Source organism: Rattus rattus, chromosome 2 (assembly GCF_011064425.1).
Source record: "Rattus rattus isolate New Zealand chromosome 2, Rrattus_CSIRO_v1, whole genome shotgun sequence".
NCBI classification, from domain to species: Eukaryota; Metazoa; Chordata; class Mammalia; order Rodentia; family Muridae; genus Rattus; species Rattus rattus.
Genome location: NC_046155.1, coordinates 80,894,887 through 80,911,232, shown reverse-complemented (window position 1 = coordinate 80,911,232; position 16,346 = coordinate 80,894,887). Strand labels below are relative to the sequence as shown.

General features: G+C 48.8%; 1 protein-coding gene across 1 annotated transcript in view; it reads left to right on the top strand.

Moving 5' to 3' along the window:
* Positions 1-16,346, top strand: part of Eef2k (eukaryotic elongation factor 2 kinase) — a 60,563-nt gene that overhangs the window by 41,368 nt on the left and 2,849 nt on the right. The window contains 12 exon segments of the mRNA XM_032892758.1: positions 2,720-2,869; positions 3,458-3,590; positions 3,827-3,954; positions 4,581-4,782; positions 5,848-5,915; positions 7,164-7,241; positions 7,642-7,704; positions 9,283-9,337; positions 9,340-9,416; positions 9,550-9,738; positions 12,769-12,893; positions 15,039-15,217. Coding sequence (XP_032748649.1) covers positions 2,720-2,869; positions 3,458-3,590; positions 3,827-3,954; positions 4,581-4,782; positions 5,848-5,915; positions 7,164-7,241; positions 7,642-7,704; positions 9,283-9,337; positions 9,340-9,416; positions 9,550-9,738; positions 12,769-12,893; positions 15,039-15,217 — 1,447 coding nt within the window.

Here is a 16,346-nt window from a genome sequence, read left to right as displayed (position 1 = left end):
ACGCCTGGGGTGAATGCAAGAAGCCACAGTCATTATATACATATATATAATATAAAGTGAATAAGGTAGTAGTAGTAGTAGTAGTAGTAGTAGTAGTAGTAGTAGAAACCACAGTCTGCTAGATGTAGTGGCACATGTCTTTAATACCAGCACTCGGGAGGTAGAGGCAGGAGGATTTCTGTGAGTTCAAGGCCAATATGATCTACAGAGCAACTTCTGGACCAAGCCAGTGCTACCCTGTGAGTCCCTGCCTGAAAAACAAACAAACAACGATAACAAAGGAAGCCACGGTCCCCACTCGGGCTGTGACCTCAGCCGTTTGCTATGCTCTGCTCTGCCTCCTTTCTCTTCCTTCTTTGCTTATTTCCTGCCCCAGGACCTTTGTTCTGGTTGTGCCTGCATCACTTCTCTAATCTTGGCATGGTGAGCTTCTTCTCGCAGGCCAGGCCTCAGCTTACACAGCACCTGTCACCCCCAGAGTAAGGCCATCAGCCCACTGTAGATAAGATCCCTTCTAACCAGCCACCTTTGCCATGTTCTTCTGTTTTTCCTTTCTTTGAAGCACTGTGATCTAAAAGGGACCTATTCCTTTAGTTAATATTTTAGTGCCCCCAGCCCCATGCCCCTGAGGTTTCGTGTCTCGTTTGTTTCTGCCCCCTAGTGCCTGGGTATCAATTGAGTAATAACAAAACTGAATTAAACGAATGAGGTTATCTGACCAGGTGTTGTTTGCCCGCTCGGCTGTGCTTTGCCACCTACCAAGGCCTGCCCCACCATCCCTGTAGGGAGTGAGCCATACTGGAGATAGGACCCTTCCTGGAACTGTTTGCCCTTCCCCTCAGATGGGTTCTCAGAACTGTAGCTGTCTTTGCTAAAGGTCTCAGCTGTCGCCTCTGGGCTCAGGTTGCTTCTGCAGCTGTTGCTTGCCTGTCTGGTGACCCTCCTCCCTAGAGCGTTCTTGCTTGTGAAGCCAAACTTGGTTCTTTCTGTGTTATGGGTGGTACTGAGAGCCCTAGGAGCCATGCAGAGTCCTCAGTAATTAGAGGCCACAGGGCAGGGCGTGGAGAGACAGCTCAAGAGTTAAGAGTACTGGCTGTTCTTCCAAAGGACCCAGGGGTTCAATCCCCAGCACCCACATGGAGGCTCATAACTGTCTGTAACTTGAGTTCCAGAGATCCAACACCCTCACAAAGACACGTACATAGGCAAAACACCAATGTACAAGAAATAAAAATAAATAAGTTAGAAACCACAGGTTCATCACCCATATGACAGCTCACAACTTCTGTAACTCCAGCTCCAGGGATCCAACTTTCCAATAGACACATATGTAGGCAAAACACCAAGGCACATAAAATAAAAATAAATCAATTAGAAGCCAGGGGTCTCTTTTACTCCACTTTACAACCCACACATAATAATACACATTAGCAACTGTATAACATTCTACACACACGTGGGAGACAGAGGCAGGCAGAGCTCTGTGCATTTGATGCCAGCCTGGTCTACGTAGTGAGTTACGAAGCAGCCAGAGATACATAGTGAGACCTTATCTTGAAATCCCCCACCACCAAAATAAATCAATTTAAAAAAAAATAAAAATTAAAAAATGTTGGTGTTTCTTATAATTCCCCATTGCAGAGGGAAAAAACCCTACTTCTCTTGTTGTTGGGACCAAATGTCTTACAAGGAACAATGTAAGAAGGGTTAATTTTTGCTCAGAATTGGTACAAAAGGTCTGTCATCAGGAACATGAGGCCAGTTAGGCAGACAGGAAGTAGGACTGGACTGTAAAGCCCCAAGGGCTGCAGTGACCCACTTCTCTTGGTAAAACGTCACTTCCTAAAGGTGCCATAGCACCACCAGTTTGGGACACCATAAATTTAGTCTCTGTGCCAAGTCTGACTTCCCTGATTCTGCACACAAGGAAACTAAAACACAGCTGGGTGGTGGTGGTGGTGGTGGCACACGCCTTTAGTCCCAGCACTCAGGAGGCTGAAGTAGGCAGAGTTTGAAGCCAGCCTGGTCTACAGAGTGAGTTACAGGACAGCCAGGGCTACACAGAGAAACCCTGTCTGGAAAACTGGAGGAGGAGAAGCGGGAGGGGAGGGGGCACACAGGACATGAAGAAAAGAACAATGATACACAGTGACACATAATTACTTGCCCAAATTTGCAATATTAGTGCTAAGCTCAGTCTGAGTTGCTGGCAAACAAATCCATAAATTTGTATTTGCACAGATAAAAAACGGTTTCTTTGTAATTTGTTTAAAAGTGGCTCTGGGTGGGCTGATACCTTGTGTCCTTGAAGTCACCCAGAGACCTGGTACCTTCTGTCCTGTTACTTTATCACCTCTTGGGACCACACTGACCACAATTCCACTTATGGCTCTCAAACAGTCCCCTTGCAGGGCGGGATGCATTTTGAGTGACCTTTATTTCTGGTGCTCATTTCCCATTGGTTAGTTGTGGTCACATGGTCATACCTAGCTGCAAGAGAAGCTACTCAGTGATTCCCTTTGTGATTCTGACTGTGCATCCTGCTAAAATCTGGAGATGGTGATCTTCATACTTAAAGGAAAGGGAAAGGGTAGATTCTGGGTACAGTTAGCCGTTCTTGCAAGAGAGCTAGCTAGTGAGTGGTGAGACTAGATCTGTGTGAGGTGTGTGTTCCCAGCCCAGTCCTTCCACTTGACCCTGCTCCCTGTTCTTCCACCAGGTAGATATCATGCAGATGTGCATCATTGAGCTAAAGGACAGACAAGGACAGCCCCTCTTCCACCTGGAGCACTACATTGAGGGCAAGTACATCAAGTATAATTCCAACTCAGGCTTTGTCCGTGATGACAACATCAGACTAACACCACAGGTGAGGCTCTGGGCTTGCTCTACCTGCACTTTCACCTTCCAACCCCTTGGGAATGCTCAACCATAGAGAGGGAGAGCCTTGTGGGTAGAGCGTTACATTTTCAAAGGCTCCTTATGTGTATTGGAACATACATGCTCTCAGGGCTGCAATATGCTAGGCATCCGTCCTACCAAGAATAGTGTGCCCAGCTCCTAAACAAGACTCCCCTGCCCTTTTCCATTTCCATGTGTTTGGGCCTATGTGATTCTGAGAATCATCCTTAATCATTCTTCCACCTTATTCTTTGAGTCAGGGTCTCTCCGTCAAACCCAAGCTCACTGATAGGCCTAGTCTTTCTAGCCAGCTTGTTCTGATGACTGCATCCCCACCTTCCAAGGCTGAATCCCTGAGGTATTTGCAGAGTTGGTTTGATTCGACAAACCCAGACATCCTTCTTGTGGCTTTTACTCTATAAAACTCTTCTTTCCGAGAGGACCCTCAACAGGGCTGACCTCAGTATTATAGCCTCTGGCATAGCAGCTGGCCAGCTTCTTCCCAGCCCCTCATCTGGTCTGTTTACACCTGTTTTCTCTTTCTGCCCGGACATAGGCCTTCAGCCATTTCACATTTGAACGTTCTGGTCATCAGCTGATTGTAGTGGACATCCAGGGTGTGGGCGACCTTTATACTGACCCACAGATCCACACTGAGAAAGGCACTGACTTTGGAGATGGTAACCTTGGTAAGTTGGGAGAGCCAGCCATGTCCTTCCTCGGGGACCATGTCCCCTAAACAGTTAGTTCTTTCTACATCCAAGGGAACATACTGAGACATACTGGGCCTTCCGTAAGATTACACGTGTGGGAACTTGGCTTCTCTGATCCACAATCCCTTCTGTTCAGCACTTTTTCACCACCTGTCCTGTCCCCACTGTCCTTTGTCACTGCCCAAAAGTAAGGTGCCCTGTTCTGCCTGCAGGTGTCCGGGGAATGGCTCTCTTCTTCTACTCTCATGCCTGCAACCGTATTTGCCAGAGCATGGGCCTTGCGCCCTTTGACCTCTCCCCACGGGAGCAGGATGCCGTGAACCAGAGCACCAAGCTGTTGGTGAGTACTCAGAGGCAAGTTGCTCGACTGGCCGGTCAGTCCTGCCACCAAGAGGCAGACCCTGCTTGCTGTGGGATGGCATTAGCTTGGTTGTGGCCTGTTTATGACCAGAATGGGGAAAAGAGGCAGAAACAGAAGTTACAGGGAGCGTGCATGTGTGTGTACTTGCGTATACTTGCACATGTGCACCTGTGCACACGTGTACTCGGGTACCTGTGAACGTGTGTGTGTGTGTGTGTGTGTGTGTTAACAAATGAGTAACTAGACCTGGCCTTCTGGGCCTGCTCAGTGTGTACTGTGGGACCACCTAGCTTACTCTTCTTACAAGAACCAATTTAGGAGGCAACTAGCAAAACCCAGTTTTGGCCTCTGGGTATACTTAGGGGTATACTTCCTGCTCAAGTCTATAGAGCACAGCCAGTGCTTTAGGAAACACAGAGTGGTAGCCCCTTTGAGATCTATCCATTTGCCCCTTCTTGGGTACCATAGGCTTAATCCTGATTTATTTTTAAGATTCCCTATTACGCATGTATAAAAGCCAAGGATAAAAAGGCTTCAGGGTTTCTAGGGCCCTCCGTCCCCTATAGCATGCTTGCGTGACGAGAATTCTCCATTAATGTCCCCAGCAATCAGCCAAGACCATCTTGAGGGGGACAGAGGAGAAGTGTGGGAGTCCCCGCATAAGGACACTCTCTGGCAGCCGGCCCCCCTTGCTCCTTCGCCTGTCAGAGAACTCTGGGGATGAGAACATGAGTGATGTGACCTTTGACTCTCTGCCTTCCTCCCCATCTTCAGCCACACCACACAGCCAGAAGTTGGACCACCTCCGTAAGTCATGGTTTGGTCCCTGGGATATTATGATCATAGCGGGCAGGCACAAGGTAGTACATGCTAAGAAATGAAACAGTTGAGCCCAGATGGCTTAAAAATATAAAAAATAAAGCACCAACAAGTAAAGACTACTAGCCCATTGTGGTTGACTTAGAATTGTTCTGCATTAGGAAATCTGTTAACATTATATCCACAAGCTCAAAGTGCAACACTGAGGCTGGCAAGATGGCCCACTGGAGAGAGGCATTCTTTGAACATCTAAACGTTTTTTAAAAACTATTTAGAAATGTAAAGCCATTTCTATGAATTGTGTGCGTGCAAGTGCATGCTGGGGATTGAACACAGGCCTCATTCTTGTTTTGGCTTGTTCTATACCATTGAGTTCTCTCCAGCCTGCAGACTTAATAAAACTGGTCAGCCTGCTGCGTGTGGTGGCCATGGATTTATTCCAGTACTTGGGAGACTGAGGCAGGTGGATCTCTGTGAGTTCAAGACCAGCTTGGTTTACATAGTGAATTCCACAACAACCAGAGCTGCATAGTGAGATCCTGACAAAAAAACAAACAGTAACAAGAACAATAACAATAGGTCAGCCAGACATGTAGGCTGCAGCTTGCTTAGAACAGGAGACAGAAAATGGTGACAACCAGGAAAAAGTTGGCTTGACAGCCATGTGCTGCCCACACATTGGGCCCCACATAGACAGGTGGCTTCTCCTCTGCACTGTCTTCAGAGTTGATGTGCTGGTCAGCACGTTATATGTACAGCTGTGCATGCGCAGAGGCGCAGTGACTATCAAGGGGCAGACGTAGAAAGGTTTGAGAAAGAACTGTAGTTCTTCACTGGTGCCACAATCCTTTTCCCATGTTGTGCTTCTCTTTAAAAAGCAAAAGTAAAATGCTGGGCTTAGTGGTGCATACTTGTAACCCCAGCACTTGGTCAGCTGAGACAGGAGGATTACCAAGAGTTGGGCTACATATTGAAGTTTGGTGCAGGTGCTAAAGGCAGGTCCTGTGCAGCTCTGTGTCACGCCCTACATCACCTTTGCTTGTCCCTGCTCAGATTGGCCAGTGTTTGGTGACCTCGATAACATGGGCCCTAGAGACCATGACCGCATGGACAATCACCGGGTGAGTGGGGAGGAGGGAGGCTGCCTGGCTGCCATCTGTTTGGAATCATTACCTTGATTAGATAGTATTTTAAAGAGCTTTGATTTCTTCTCTTCCTTTTTTAAGATTTATTTATTTTATGTATATAAGTACACTGTTGCTGTCTCCAGACACCAGAAGAGGGCATCAGATCCTGTGACAGACAGTTGTGAGCCACCACGTGGGTGCTGGGAATTGAACTCAGGACCTCTGGAAGAGCACTCAGTGCTCTTAACCGCTGAGCTATCTCTCCGGCCTTTGATTAGTTACTTAACTCCAGAATGAATGAGATAGATTTTTCTTATTTCCTTTACAAATAGATTTTAATCTAGAATTAGATGGGTGCTGGGGATGGTCTCAGTTGGTAGAGAGAGTGCCGTCCTAGCATGCTTGAAGCCCTGAGTTCAATCCCCAGTAGCACAGAAACTGGGTATGTTGGTGAACATCTGCCATCCTAGCACTTGTGGAGGCCAGAGGCTCACAAGTTCAAGGTCATCCTTGTCGACATAGTAAGTTCAAGGTCATCCTTGTCGACATAGTAAGTTTGAGGCCAGCCTGGGCTATATGAGCCCTTGTCTCAAAACGAGAACAGAGACTAAGTAAATGAAGAAAGACTGATTTCACTCACCGTTTCCTAGGTTTCAGCCCCGTGTTGCTTGGCTTCTTTTATGCTGTGTGATGAGACAGAGCCCAGTTGCTAACTTCATGGCGGTCAGGAAACAGGGGTGGGAGACAGGCAGCAAAGAGGCCACAGGACCTGGGGATGAAAGGCGCTTGAAGGCCTGCTTCAGTAGTGCTTCCTCCAACCAGGCCCCACATAGTAACACCCCATTCAGCTGTGGACTCATTGATGAGGTTAGCGCTCTCAGGATCCATTTACCTCTCAACTAGCCAGGGACCTTTGGAGGTGCATTTTGTACCAAACTCTAACAGCTCTTCAATGAAGGCACTAGCACGAATCCCCACAGCCAAGGAGGCTGGAGCTCAGGGAAGTGGAGCAGCTGCCCCGAGCTTGGCCGCTGTGTAGCGATCTAGGGCTTCTGTCCAAGAGTCAGGTTCCAGGGCCTAAGGTCTTCATCACTGCTCTCTGGACTCCTGACCAGCAGGAGGAAGACTGTTAAATGAGGTAACGAAACAAAGGAGGGGAAGCGGGTGACTAGGATGTCCCTGTGACCTTGCCACCAGGTACTGGAATGCCAGTAGAGCCCTAAGATGGTCTTCTCTCTGCAGGACTCTGAGAATAGTGGGGACAGTGGGTATCCAAGCGAGAAGCGAAGCGACCTGGATGATCCTGAGCCCCGGGAACACGTAAGCACCCCAAGACCCTGAGACCAAAGGCCTCTGTTGCCTCACTTGTTATCCATTAGGATAAAAAGCTAACAGACCAACAAGAGCTGGCCTTGAGAACATAGAAAAGTAAGACAGCAAGCCGGATTCCAGGCTGAGGCAGATGCAGGGAGGAAGGTGAGGTGCAGAGACCTGTCCAGAGGAAAAACTAAGCACCATTTCCCCGGTGGCTTCGCGCCGACTCTGGTACCCTGGGGTCAGTCAGTCTTTTCACACAGAGACGGAAGATTATGAACTCAACAGCTCCATGCAGGAAGGTTCTAGTTTCACGGGGAGCAGAGGACTAGAGGAGGGTTCTGGGAGGGGTCCTACTCCCCAGGAATTGGCTCCCCCATGTCACTCAGTCTCTGCTCCCTTGCAGGGCCACTCCAACGGCAACCGAAGGCCTGAATCTGATGAGGACAGCCTGGGCAGCTCTGGACGGGTATGCATACGTAGGAACAGGCCCGCCTCTTCCGGCTCTTCTCCTGCCCTGCCTTCCTCCTGACACACTGCCTGCCCCTTCACCTCATGCACGTCCATTTTACAAAGGGCAGGCTGGAGGCCGTGTCCTGAGCAGGGTGCCAAGGGATTCCTGGGAGGGGGAAAGAGGATGGTCTTGGGAGAAAGTAACAGGACAGCTCAGGTGTTAGAGCGCCTGACAGGAAGGCCTCAGCTTTGCTCTCTCTCCTCGCCACCGCCCAGGGATCTTTGCCGCGTTGTTCATCACATCGTTCGTATAAGAAACCCGGAGTCCTGGGCGACTTTCCTCGGGTTACCCTGCCACTCCAGGATGTGTTCCTTATCCAAAATGCCTGAGCTGGGGAATGTCTTGGATTTCTGATTAGTTTTCAGTGCTTCATGTGTGTATACTTGTGCGTGAATGCATGTGTGTGTATGTGTGTGTTATGCAGGTTTTGTGTGTTGGTATATATATGGAACATATATGGTATATATATGATACTGGAAATCATTCTTTATTACCCTTACACTGTATTCTTCAAGGGAGGGTCTCTCAATCAAACCCAGAGCTCACTGATCCGGTTAGTCTTACTAGTCATACTGCTCTGGGGATCAAGCCTCTAGCTTTTCAGGGGGCTGTAATTATAGGTAGGCTGCCGCTCCTACCAGGCTTCTGAGTAGGAGATCGCTCCTTACACTTGTACAGCAAATACTCTAGCCACTGAACAATCTTCCCAACGTCAGATTTTAGATTAAAAAAAAAAAACAAAAATAATAGGGGCTTGGGTGGAGGGAGGATACTTGCATGTATGTATACAGCTAGACAACTTGAGGTTCGGCCCAAAGTCAGACCATGAGATTCACTGTGCATGTTTCATACATATTTAACACATGAAGGCTGAGGGTAATTTTACTACTTTCAGTGCAGTTGCCTTTGAGCCACTGTGTGCATGAAAGGGTATCAAGCTCGTCCGGGAAAGGCCAGCCCTACTGCTCTTGTTATTCTGATCTTCAAACGTGTTGTGAGCCTCACGCCTCTCCATGTTTACTAAGTTGGGTCCCTCCCGCCCTTAGAGTCCTTCCTCACCTAACGCCTGGTTCCCAGAGGCACCTCATAAGCCTGATCATCCCAGCATCTTTGTCCTCTGCTCATGGTCACGGGAAGCCTTCTCACCCTGGAGTGGGACAGAGCTGCTGGTGGTGTTCTGCCCATGCTCTGTGACGTGCCTCATCAATGTTGCAAATTTCATCTTGATTAAATTTGCAGAGAGAGAGCAAGTGACCTTGGGGGAGTCAGACTTTCCAGGTGCCTGGTGTGAGGAAGAGCTTAGGAGGAGGCCAGCCAAGGATGCATCATGAGTTCAAGGTCCACCCCAACCACATAGCAAACTCTTGTTGGAATTGTCAAAAACAAACTGAAGGAGTTGGAGCCACGCTTGTTCAATAAAATCTGATGTCATCAGGGTTCCTACGCCCCCTCCCTGGCCAGCCAGCCTCCTGATGTCCTGGCTGCTTCTGTGACAGCACATCTAGTCCCTGCCTGTCACTTCTCTCCCATCAGGTCTGTGTGGAGACGTGGAACCTGCTCAATCCCTCCCGCCTGCACCTGCCCAGGCCTCGGCCGTGGCCCTAGAAGTGCAAAGGTTAAATGCTCTGGACCTTGGAAGGAAAATCGGGAAGTCTGTTTTGGGGAAGGTATGGGTGATGCCCATTCCCGAGCCCAGGGCTCGCTCTTCTCTACTAATCACTTCTCACAGGCTGGCTGGGCTGCTCTTGGGCATGGCTTTGGCCTCTCGGTCAGCCAGACCAACACAAGTCTTTGTGACAGGTCCATCTGGCCATGGTACGGTACCACGAGGGCGGGCGCTTCTGCAAGAAGGATGAGGAATGGGATCGAGAGTCTGCCATCTTCCATCTGGAGCATGCAGCCGACCTGGGAGAACTGGAGGCCATCGTGGGCCTAGGCCTCATGTACTCTCAGCTGCCCCACCACATCCTGGCTGATGTCTCTCTGGAGGTGAGAGGATGTGTGGACCCAACCTGAAGTAAAGGACTCAGCAAGTCAGTCACTTGGGGTTGCTACGGGAGGATTTGTTTTTGTTTTGTCTGTTTGAGGCAGGGCCTGACTATGCAGCTCTAGCTGCCCTGGAACTCACCATGCGGACCAGGCAGGCCTTGAACTCACAGAAGTCTGCCTGCCTCCGCCTCCTGAGTGCTGAGATTATAGACATATGCCACTCTGCCCAGCTCCAACTGGAGGACTCCCCCCACCCCCCCACCCCCCCGGAGCTGGGGACCGAACCCAGGTCCTTGCGCTTGCTAGGCAAGTGCTCTACCACTGAGCTAAATCCCCAACCCCAACTGGAGGACTTTTATGGGCAGACAGGCATACTGGCTCACGCTTGTAATCCCAGCATTGAGGAGGCTGAGGCAGGAAGATCAGGAGTTTGAGGCCACCCTGGGCTATGTGTATGACAAGTGTCTCAGGATGGTTGACACCTGTCGTGTACAGGAAAGGCCAGCTCCACAATACCCATTATTATCTGATTCTCGAAATAACGAATTCTGATATTAAGTTTGGGGTCAATCACTTCAGAGGTAGAATTGATCTCTATCTTTGGCCCGTAAGTGGGAAGTGACAAGTCCCAGGTCCATGCAATAAATGACAGGATATGTTAGGAGAAACAGACGTCCTGGGAGTAAATGTGGAAGAGCCCCATGTGGGTCTTTGATGGGTCTGTTTATCTCTTTTTTTTTTTTTTTTTTTTTTTTTTTTTTTTTTTTTTTTAGGAGCTGGGGACCCGAACCCAGGGCCTGCGCTTCCTAGGTGGCGCTGAGCTAAATCCCCAGCTCTGTTTATCTCTTGACCGTGCTTCAGCCACATTGTAGCTAGGGCAAAGGCGGGCACTCAGTAGCTTCTCATTATTCAGGGATGGATGGAAGAGGGCTGGTCATGTGAGACAGACAGAAAGGCGGGGTGGGAATGAGCTAGGCAGAGTGTGGGAGGTGAGCAGCTCTCTTAGAGAAACCATGCACACTCAGACTCGTGCCCAGAGATGAGAAACAAAATGGCGACAGAGGCCGTTAGCGCTGGAGTGTGGGGTGAGGTGGGGTAGGAGCTGGGGCTGAAGCGCCAGCCAGGTGGGAGCTGAAGTGTCAGGATGGTGACATGCTAGAGGTGCTGTACAGCTCATCACCTACTCCCCTTCATGGTCCTTGGGTACAGGAAGAAAGAGTTGAGTGCACAGGGCCAGGAAAAGCTTTGGAGAAATTGAGAGTCTGGTGGGTGTGTCTGACCTGTTGTCGTGGTGGAGGCTATAACTGGATAGAGGACTGGACAAAGCCAGACTCAACACAGGCTCAGGCATAGCCCTTTTCAGAGCTGACTGTGGCTCTCGGGCTAGCAGAAGGTAGAGAAGAATGGGCCAGGGACCTTTGTTTCGCTTTTTGAACAAGTAATGCATTATTGTCATATTTTTAATGTAAGTGTGTATATGTGTGTGTATGTGCATATCTCAAACCATGTACATGGAGATCAGATGCGAACTTGTAGGAATGCATTCCCTACCTCCCTGTGGATCCCAGGGATCAACTTATGTTCTCAGGATTATTGGCAGATGCCTATACCTGCTAGGCCATCTTGCCGACTTCTAATAATTTCCCTTTTTCTTCCTTATTCATTACCTGCTTCCTTCTACCCCTGCCTTTCTTGTTCTCTTACTCTCTCTCCCTCCTTTCCTGGGGATGACATCCAGGGCTTTGCCTGGTAAGAATGCCTGGTAAGCTCTCTCCACCACTGAGCCACACCTCCAGGGCCATTTTCCCACTTTCAGAAATAGCAAGTTAACCATTCAACTGCTACTCAAGTCTAGTTTTATAAATGTGCCAGTTTCCTGAGACTCTCACAGCAGATTACCACACTCTGAGAGCAGCAGAAACACTCTGGGTTCCAGTGTCAGCTGTGCTCCTGCTGGAGGCTCTGGGGAGAATCCTTGTCTCTTACAGTCTCTCCAGAAAAACATCCAAAGCCAGACATGGTGATGTACCCTGTCATCCCAGTACTCGGGAGGCTGTGACAGAAGGATTGTGAGTTCCAAGTCAGCCTCGAGCTAACAGGTTCGGCCCTGTCTGAAACAACCAGCTTATCCATTTGCGTTTGTGTGCATGAGAGCACATGAATGTCGCCACAGCAACGTTGCCTTCTCCCCTCAGTGGATGAGTGGATGAGGACGGTGGGGTGGAATAGTGTTTGATCAGGAGAAGGAATGAAGTACAGTCATGCTGCAACCTGTGTGGCAGAAGCCATGTGAGTGGCATAGCCATAGTCCATGGAGACAGAAAGTGGACCAGCCATTGCCTCTGTCTGGGATAGAATGGAAAGAAGGCTATAGGGAAAGCTTGTGAGTGGTGAAGTATGGTATTTCTTTTTGAACTGGTTAAGGTATTCTGAAATTGGACCAGCAAGACGGACGGCTCAGTGGGTAAAGGCACTTGCCATAGACCCTGACAACTTGAGTTCAATCCCTGGGTCCCACCCGGTGGAAGGAGAGAACCAACGCCCATAAAATTGTCTTCTGACCTTCACACACTGACACATGCAAACTCACACACAGTAAATAAGTAAACATAATAAAAATTCAGGGTTTTGTTTTATTTTGATTTGTTTAAGACAGGGTGTCTCTGTTTAGCCCCAACTGTCCTGGAACTCTCTTGTAGACCAGACTGATCTCAAACTCAAGAGATCTCCTGCCTCTGCCCCCCTAGTGCTGGAATTAAATGACATGCACCACTACCTCCTGGGTGAAATTTAGTTTCATAAATCCATGGTGGCGATGATGGCTGGACAAGTCTATCAATACACTAAAGGCCATGGGCATTTTCTGTGGCAGTCCCAGCCCAGAACTCTTACAACTGAAGAAACTGGAGATTGACAAGAGAGCCCTTCACACACACACACACACACAGAGAGAGAGAGAGAGAGAGAGAGAGAGAGAGAGAGAGAGAGAGAGAGAGATTTGCTCCATTTTGTACCCTTCCTTTTTGGCAGGAGACGGAAGAGAACAAGACGAAAGGCTTTGATTACCTCCTGAAGGCCGCAGAGGCTGGTGACAGGCACTCCATGATTCTAGTGGCGCGAGCTTTTGACACCGGCCTGAACCTCAGCCCAGACAGGTACTGTGACTGTCTCCTGATGATGTTGGGGTAATCTGGGCCACTCGAGATATTTTTCCTTTCATTCATGATAAACATGGGTTCTAGCCCTGTCTGCTACCCATCCAGTGACCTTCAACAATTACTTTACTTCCCCGGCCTCGGTTTCTTCCTTTGGTGAAATAAGAATGATGATGGCATCTATCGCAAATGACCCATGAAGACCAAATGCCTCCCCTGCAGTGCCTCACACAGAAAGCTTGCAGTAGATGGCAGCTATTTGGCCAGGATCTGTAAAGATTTGCTTTGGGGGAAAAAAAATCAGAAATATTATGCAGTTCAGTGTGATTGTCCATAGAGAATAGAGTTTGGGATGATTTTTGACTGCTTTTTTTCTGCTCTTGTTTGTAAAAGTTTGGGGCTTTTCTGTACCCACACTTGCTCTAAAATAGTGACCTGGAGACCTAGTATATTTATTAATAAACTTCTTGCACTATAGCTGGGCAGGGTTCACATCTATTCTAACCCTGCTATGCTGCCTACGACCCAGCCACGTGTCCCCTTTACCTGTTATGAAGCTTTGGCTGGGTCCTAGGTGTCCTCTTGGCGGTTTGGTTTATGTGTGTTACTGTAGATTACAGAGCTGGAGGTCCAGTAAGACCGTCTCCATGAGCAGTGGAGAACAGGGCCAGCCAGCACAGGCAGAACCTAGGGGGACGTAGCACGGGCTGGCTCCCTGTGGTGGTAGATATTAATGTCCTAGTCCTTGGGAGGCTGAGGCAGAAGCGTGGGCTCTCATAAGCAAGGCCAGCCTACATAGACCTTGTTAGCAAATAAATAGGGGTCTGGTTTATTTCTGTTAGTTCAAATGGTTCTAGAGCAGCAGTTCTCAGCTGAAGGTCACAACCCCTTTGGAATTGAATGACTCTTTCACAGGGGTCACCTAAGATCATTGGAAAACACAGATATTTACATTACAATTAATAACAGTATCAAAATCACTTATAAAGTAGCAGCAAAAGTAACTTTATGGTTGGAGTCACCACAACAGGAGGAACTGTATTAAAGGGTCGCAGCGTTAGGAAGGCTGAGAGCCAGTGCTTCAGAGGCTTCTGCATTGTCCCTCAGCTACCACCCTTTCTGCCACTCGGGTAAAGGGCAGCACAGCAAGGACTCGGGCCACTGGATACTTAGGTACAGTCCTAGATAAATGTCACCCTTCCCCAGGGTGTTCTCCTTCCGTTGGTGAGAGAGCTGTGATACCATGCCAGCTTTGTTACAGGAAGATTCCTTAAAAATAGAGAAACTGGGGTTGGGGTTTTAGCTCGGTGGTAGAGCGCTTGCCTAGCAAGCGGAAGGCCCTGGGTTCTGTCCTCAGCTCCGGGAAAAAAAAAAATAGAGAAACTGAGGCTGGAGGTGGTGGCACTTAGGAGGCAGAGGCAGGCAGATCTCTGAATTTAGTGCCAGCCTGGTCTATGGTGCAAGTTCCAAGACTGCCAGGGCTACACAGCTAAACCCTCAAAAAACCCAAAGGAAGGAAGGGAGGGAGGAATGAATGAATGAATGAATGAATGAATCTGGGGTTGGAGAGTTTACTCGGAGTCAAGAGCACTTGCTGTTCTTCCAGAGGATCCAAGTTTGGGTCCCAGCACCCAAGGATATTCACAACCACATGCAACTCCAGCTCCAGGGGATCTCCTCCCTTCTTTTGGCCTCCGTATACACTGATGGACACACTCAGGGACACATAAACCAAAAACCATAAACATAAAAAGTCTCCAATATGGGACTGGAGAGATGGCTTAGTGGTTAAGAGCACTAACAGCTCTTCCAGAGGTCCTGAGTTCAAATCCCAGCACCCACATGGTGGCTCACAACCATCTGTAATGAGATCTGATGCCCTCTTCTGGAGTGTCTGAAGACAGCAACAGTGTACTTATATATAATAAATAAATAAATCTTTAAAAAAATATTTATACCATATAAAAAAAAAGTCTCCAATATGAAGGTGAACCTTAGATGCGGTGGCCTTTGGTATTACAGTTTGCAGATGAGAGGTAGTCGTCCCACTGGGATCCCAGGCTTGCCCCTCCGGTTCAGTGGTCCTCTGCCTTCCCACCCCATTGCCATGGTAACATCCTTCTCCCCTCCGTGTCTCCTGGCAAGGTGTCAAGACTGGTCGGAAGCCTTACACTGGTACAACACGGCCCTGGAGACGACGGACTGCGATGAAGGCGGGGAGTATGACGGAATACAGGACGAGCCCCAGTATGCACTGCTGGCCAGGGAGGCAGAGATGTTGCTCACCGGTGGATTTGGACTGGACAAGAACCCCCAAAGATCAGGTGAGGCTCACAGGGTAGGGCTGGTGAAGGGCTATAGTCCTCATCCCCCTGGAATTAGGACAAGTTACCAGATAGGTCGTTTTTCCACAGTAGGGGGCTCTATGGACCTGGTATGTAGATGAACATTTTAATTTTACCGTATCATATTTTATATGTCTGAGTGTTTACCTACATGTGTGTGCCTGGTGCCCTCAGAGGCCAGAAGAGAGTTGGATCCCCTGGAACTGGAGTTAACAGTCGGTCAGAGCTGCCACACGGGTGCTGGGAATCAAACCTGGCTTCTCTACGAGAGCCAGCAGATGCTCTAACTGCTGAGCCATCTCCAGCCCTGTCACGTTTTCCTTGAGTCATTGTGACTTACAGCATGGCTGGCCTGGAGTTCACTGGATAAATCAGGCTGGCGAGAGATCCGTCTGCCTCCTGAGTGCAGACTTGAGGTGTGCACACTATGCCTAGCAAGATTTACTTCATTGTTTTGGGCTTGTGGCAGTGAGGTGGAGGGGGCAGATAGAGAGATACCGGAGGAGGCCAGAAGAAACCGATCCTGTGGAGCTGGAGTTACAGGTGGTGGGGAGCTACCTAATGTGAGTGCCAGGAACTCAACTCTAGTCCTGGTCCTTTGCTCTTAACTCCTGAACCATTTTTTCCCAGTCCCAAACCTTTTTTACTTTAATTCTTTGTTTGTTTGTTTATGTATTCATTCATCCATGCATGAACTCATTCATTCATTCATTCATTCATTCATTCATTCATTCAATGATTTAGAGATGGACTCTCATGTAGGCCAATGGACTTCAAACTCTGTTTAGCTGAGAATGACCTTGGGCTTCTGATCCTTTTGACTGTCCCCTCCCATGTGCTAACATCACAGGCGTGAGCTCAAGCATGAGGACCTGAATTTGGATACCAAAACCCACGTAAACAACAGGATATGGGCCAGGCAGTGGTAGTGCACACCTTTAATCCTAGCATGGGAGGCAGGCAGGCAGGTCTCTGAGTTCGAGGCCAACCAGGTCTGCAAAGAGAATTCCAGGACAGCCAAAGCTTCACAGAGAAGCCCTGTGTGGGGGACTCAGGGGAGATTTATATCTGTTAACCAAGCCTTGGCCTGGCCAAGAAAAGTGGATCC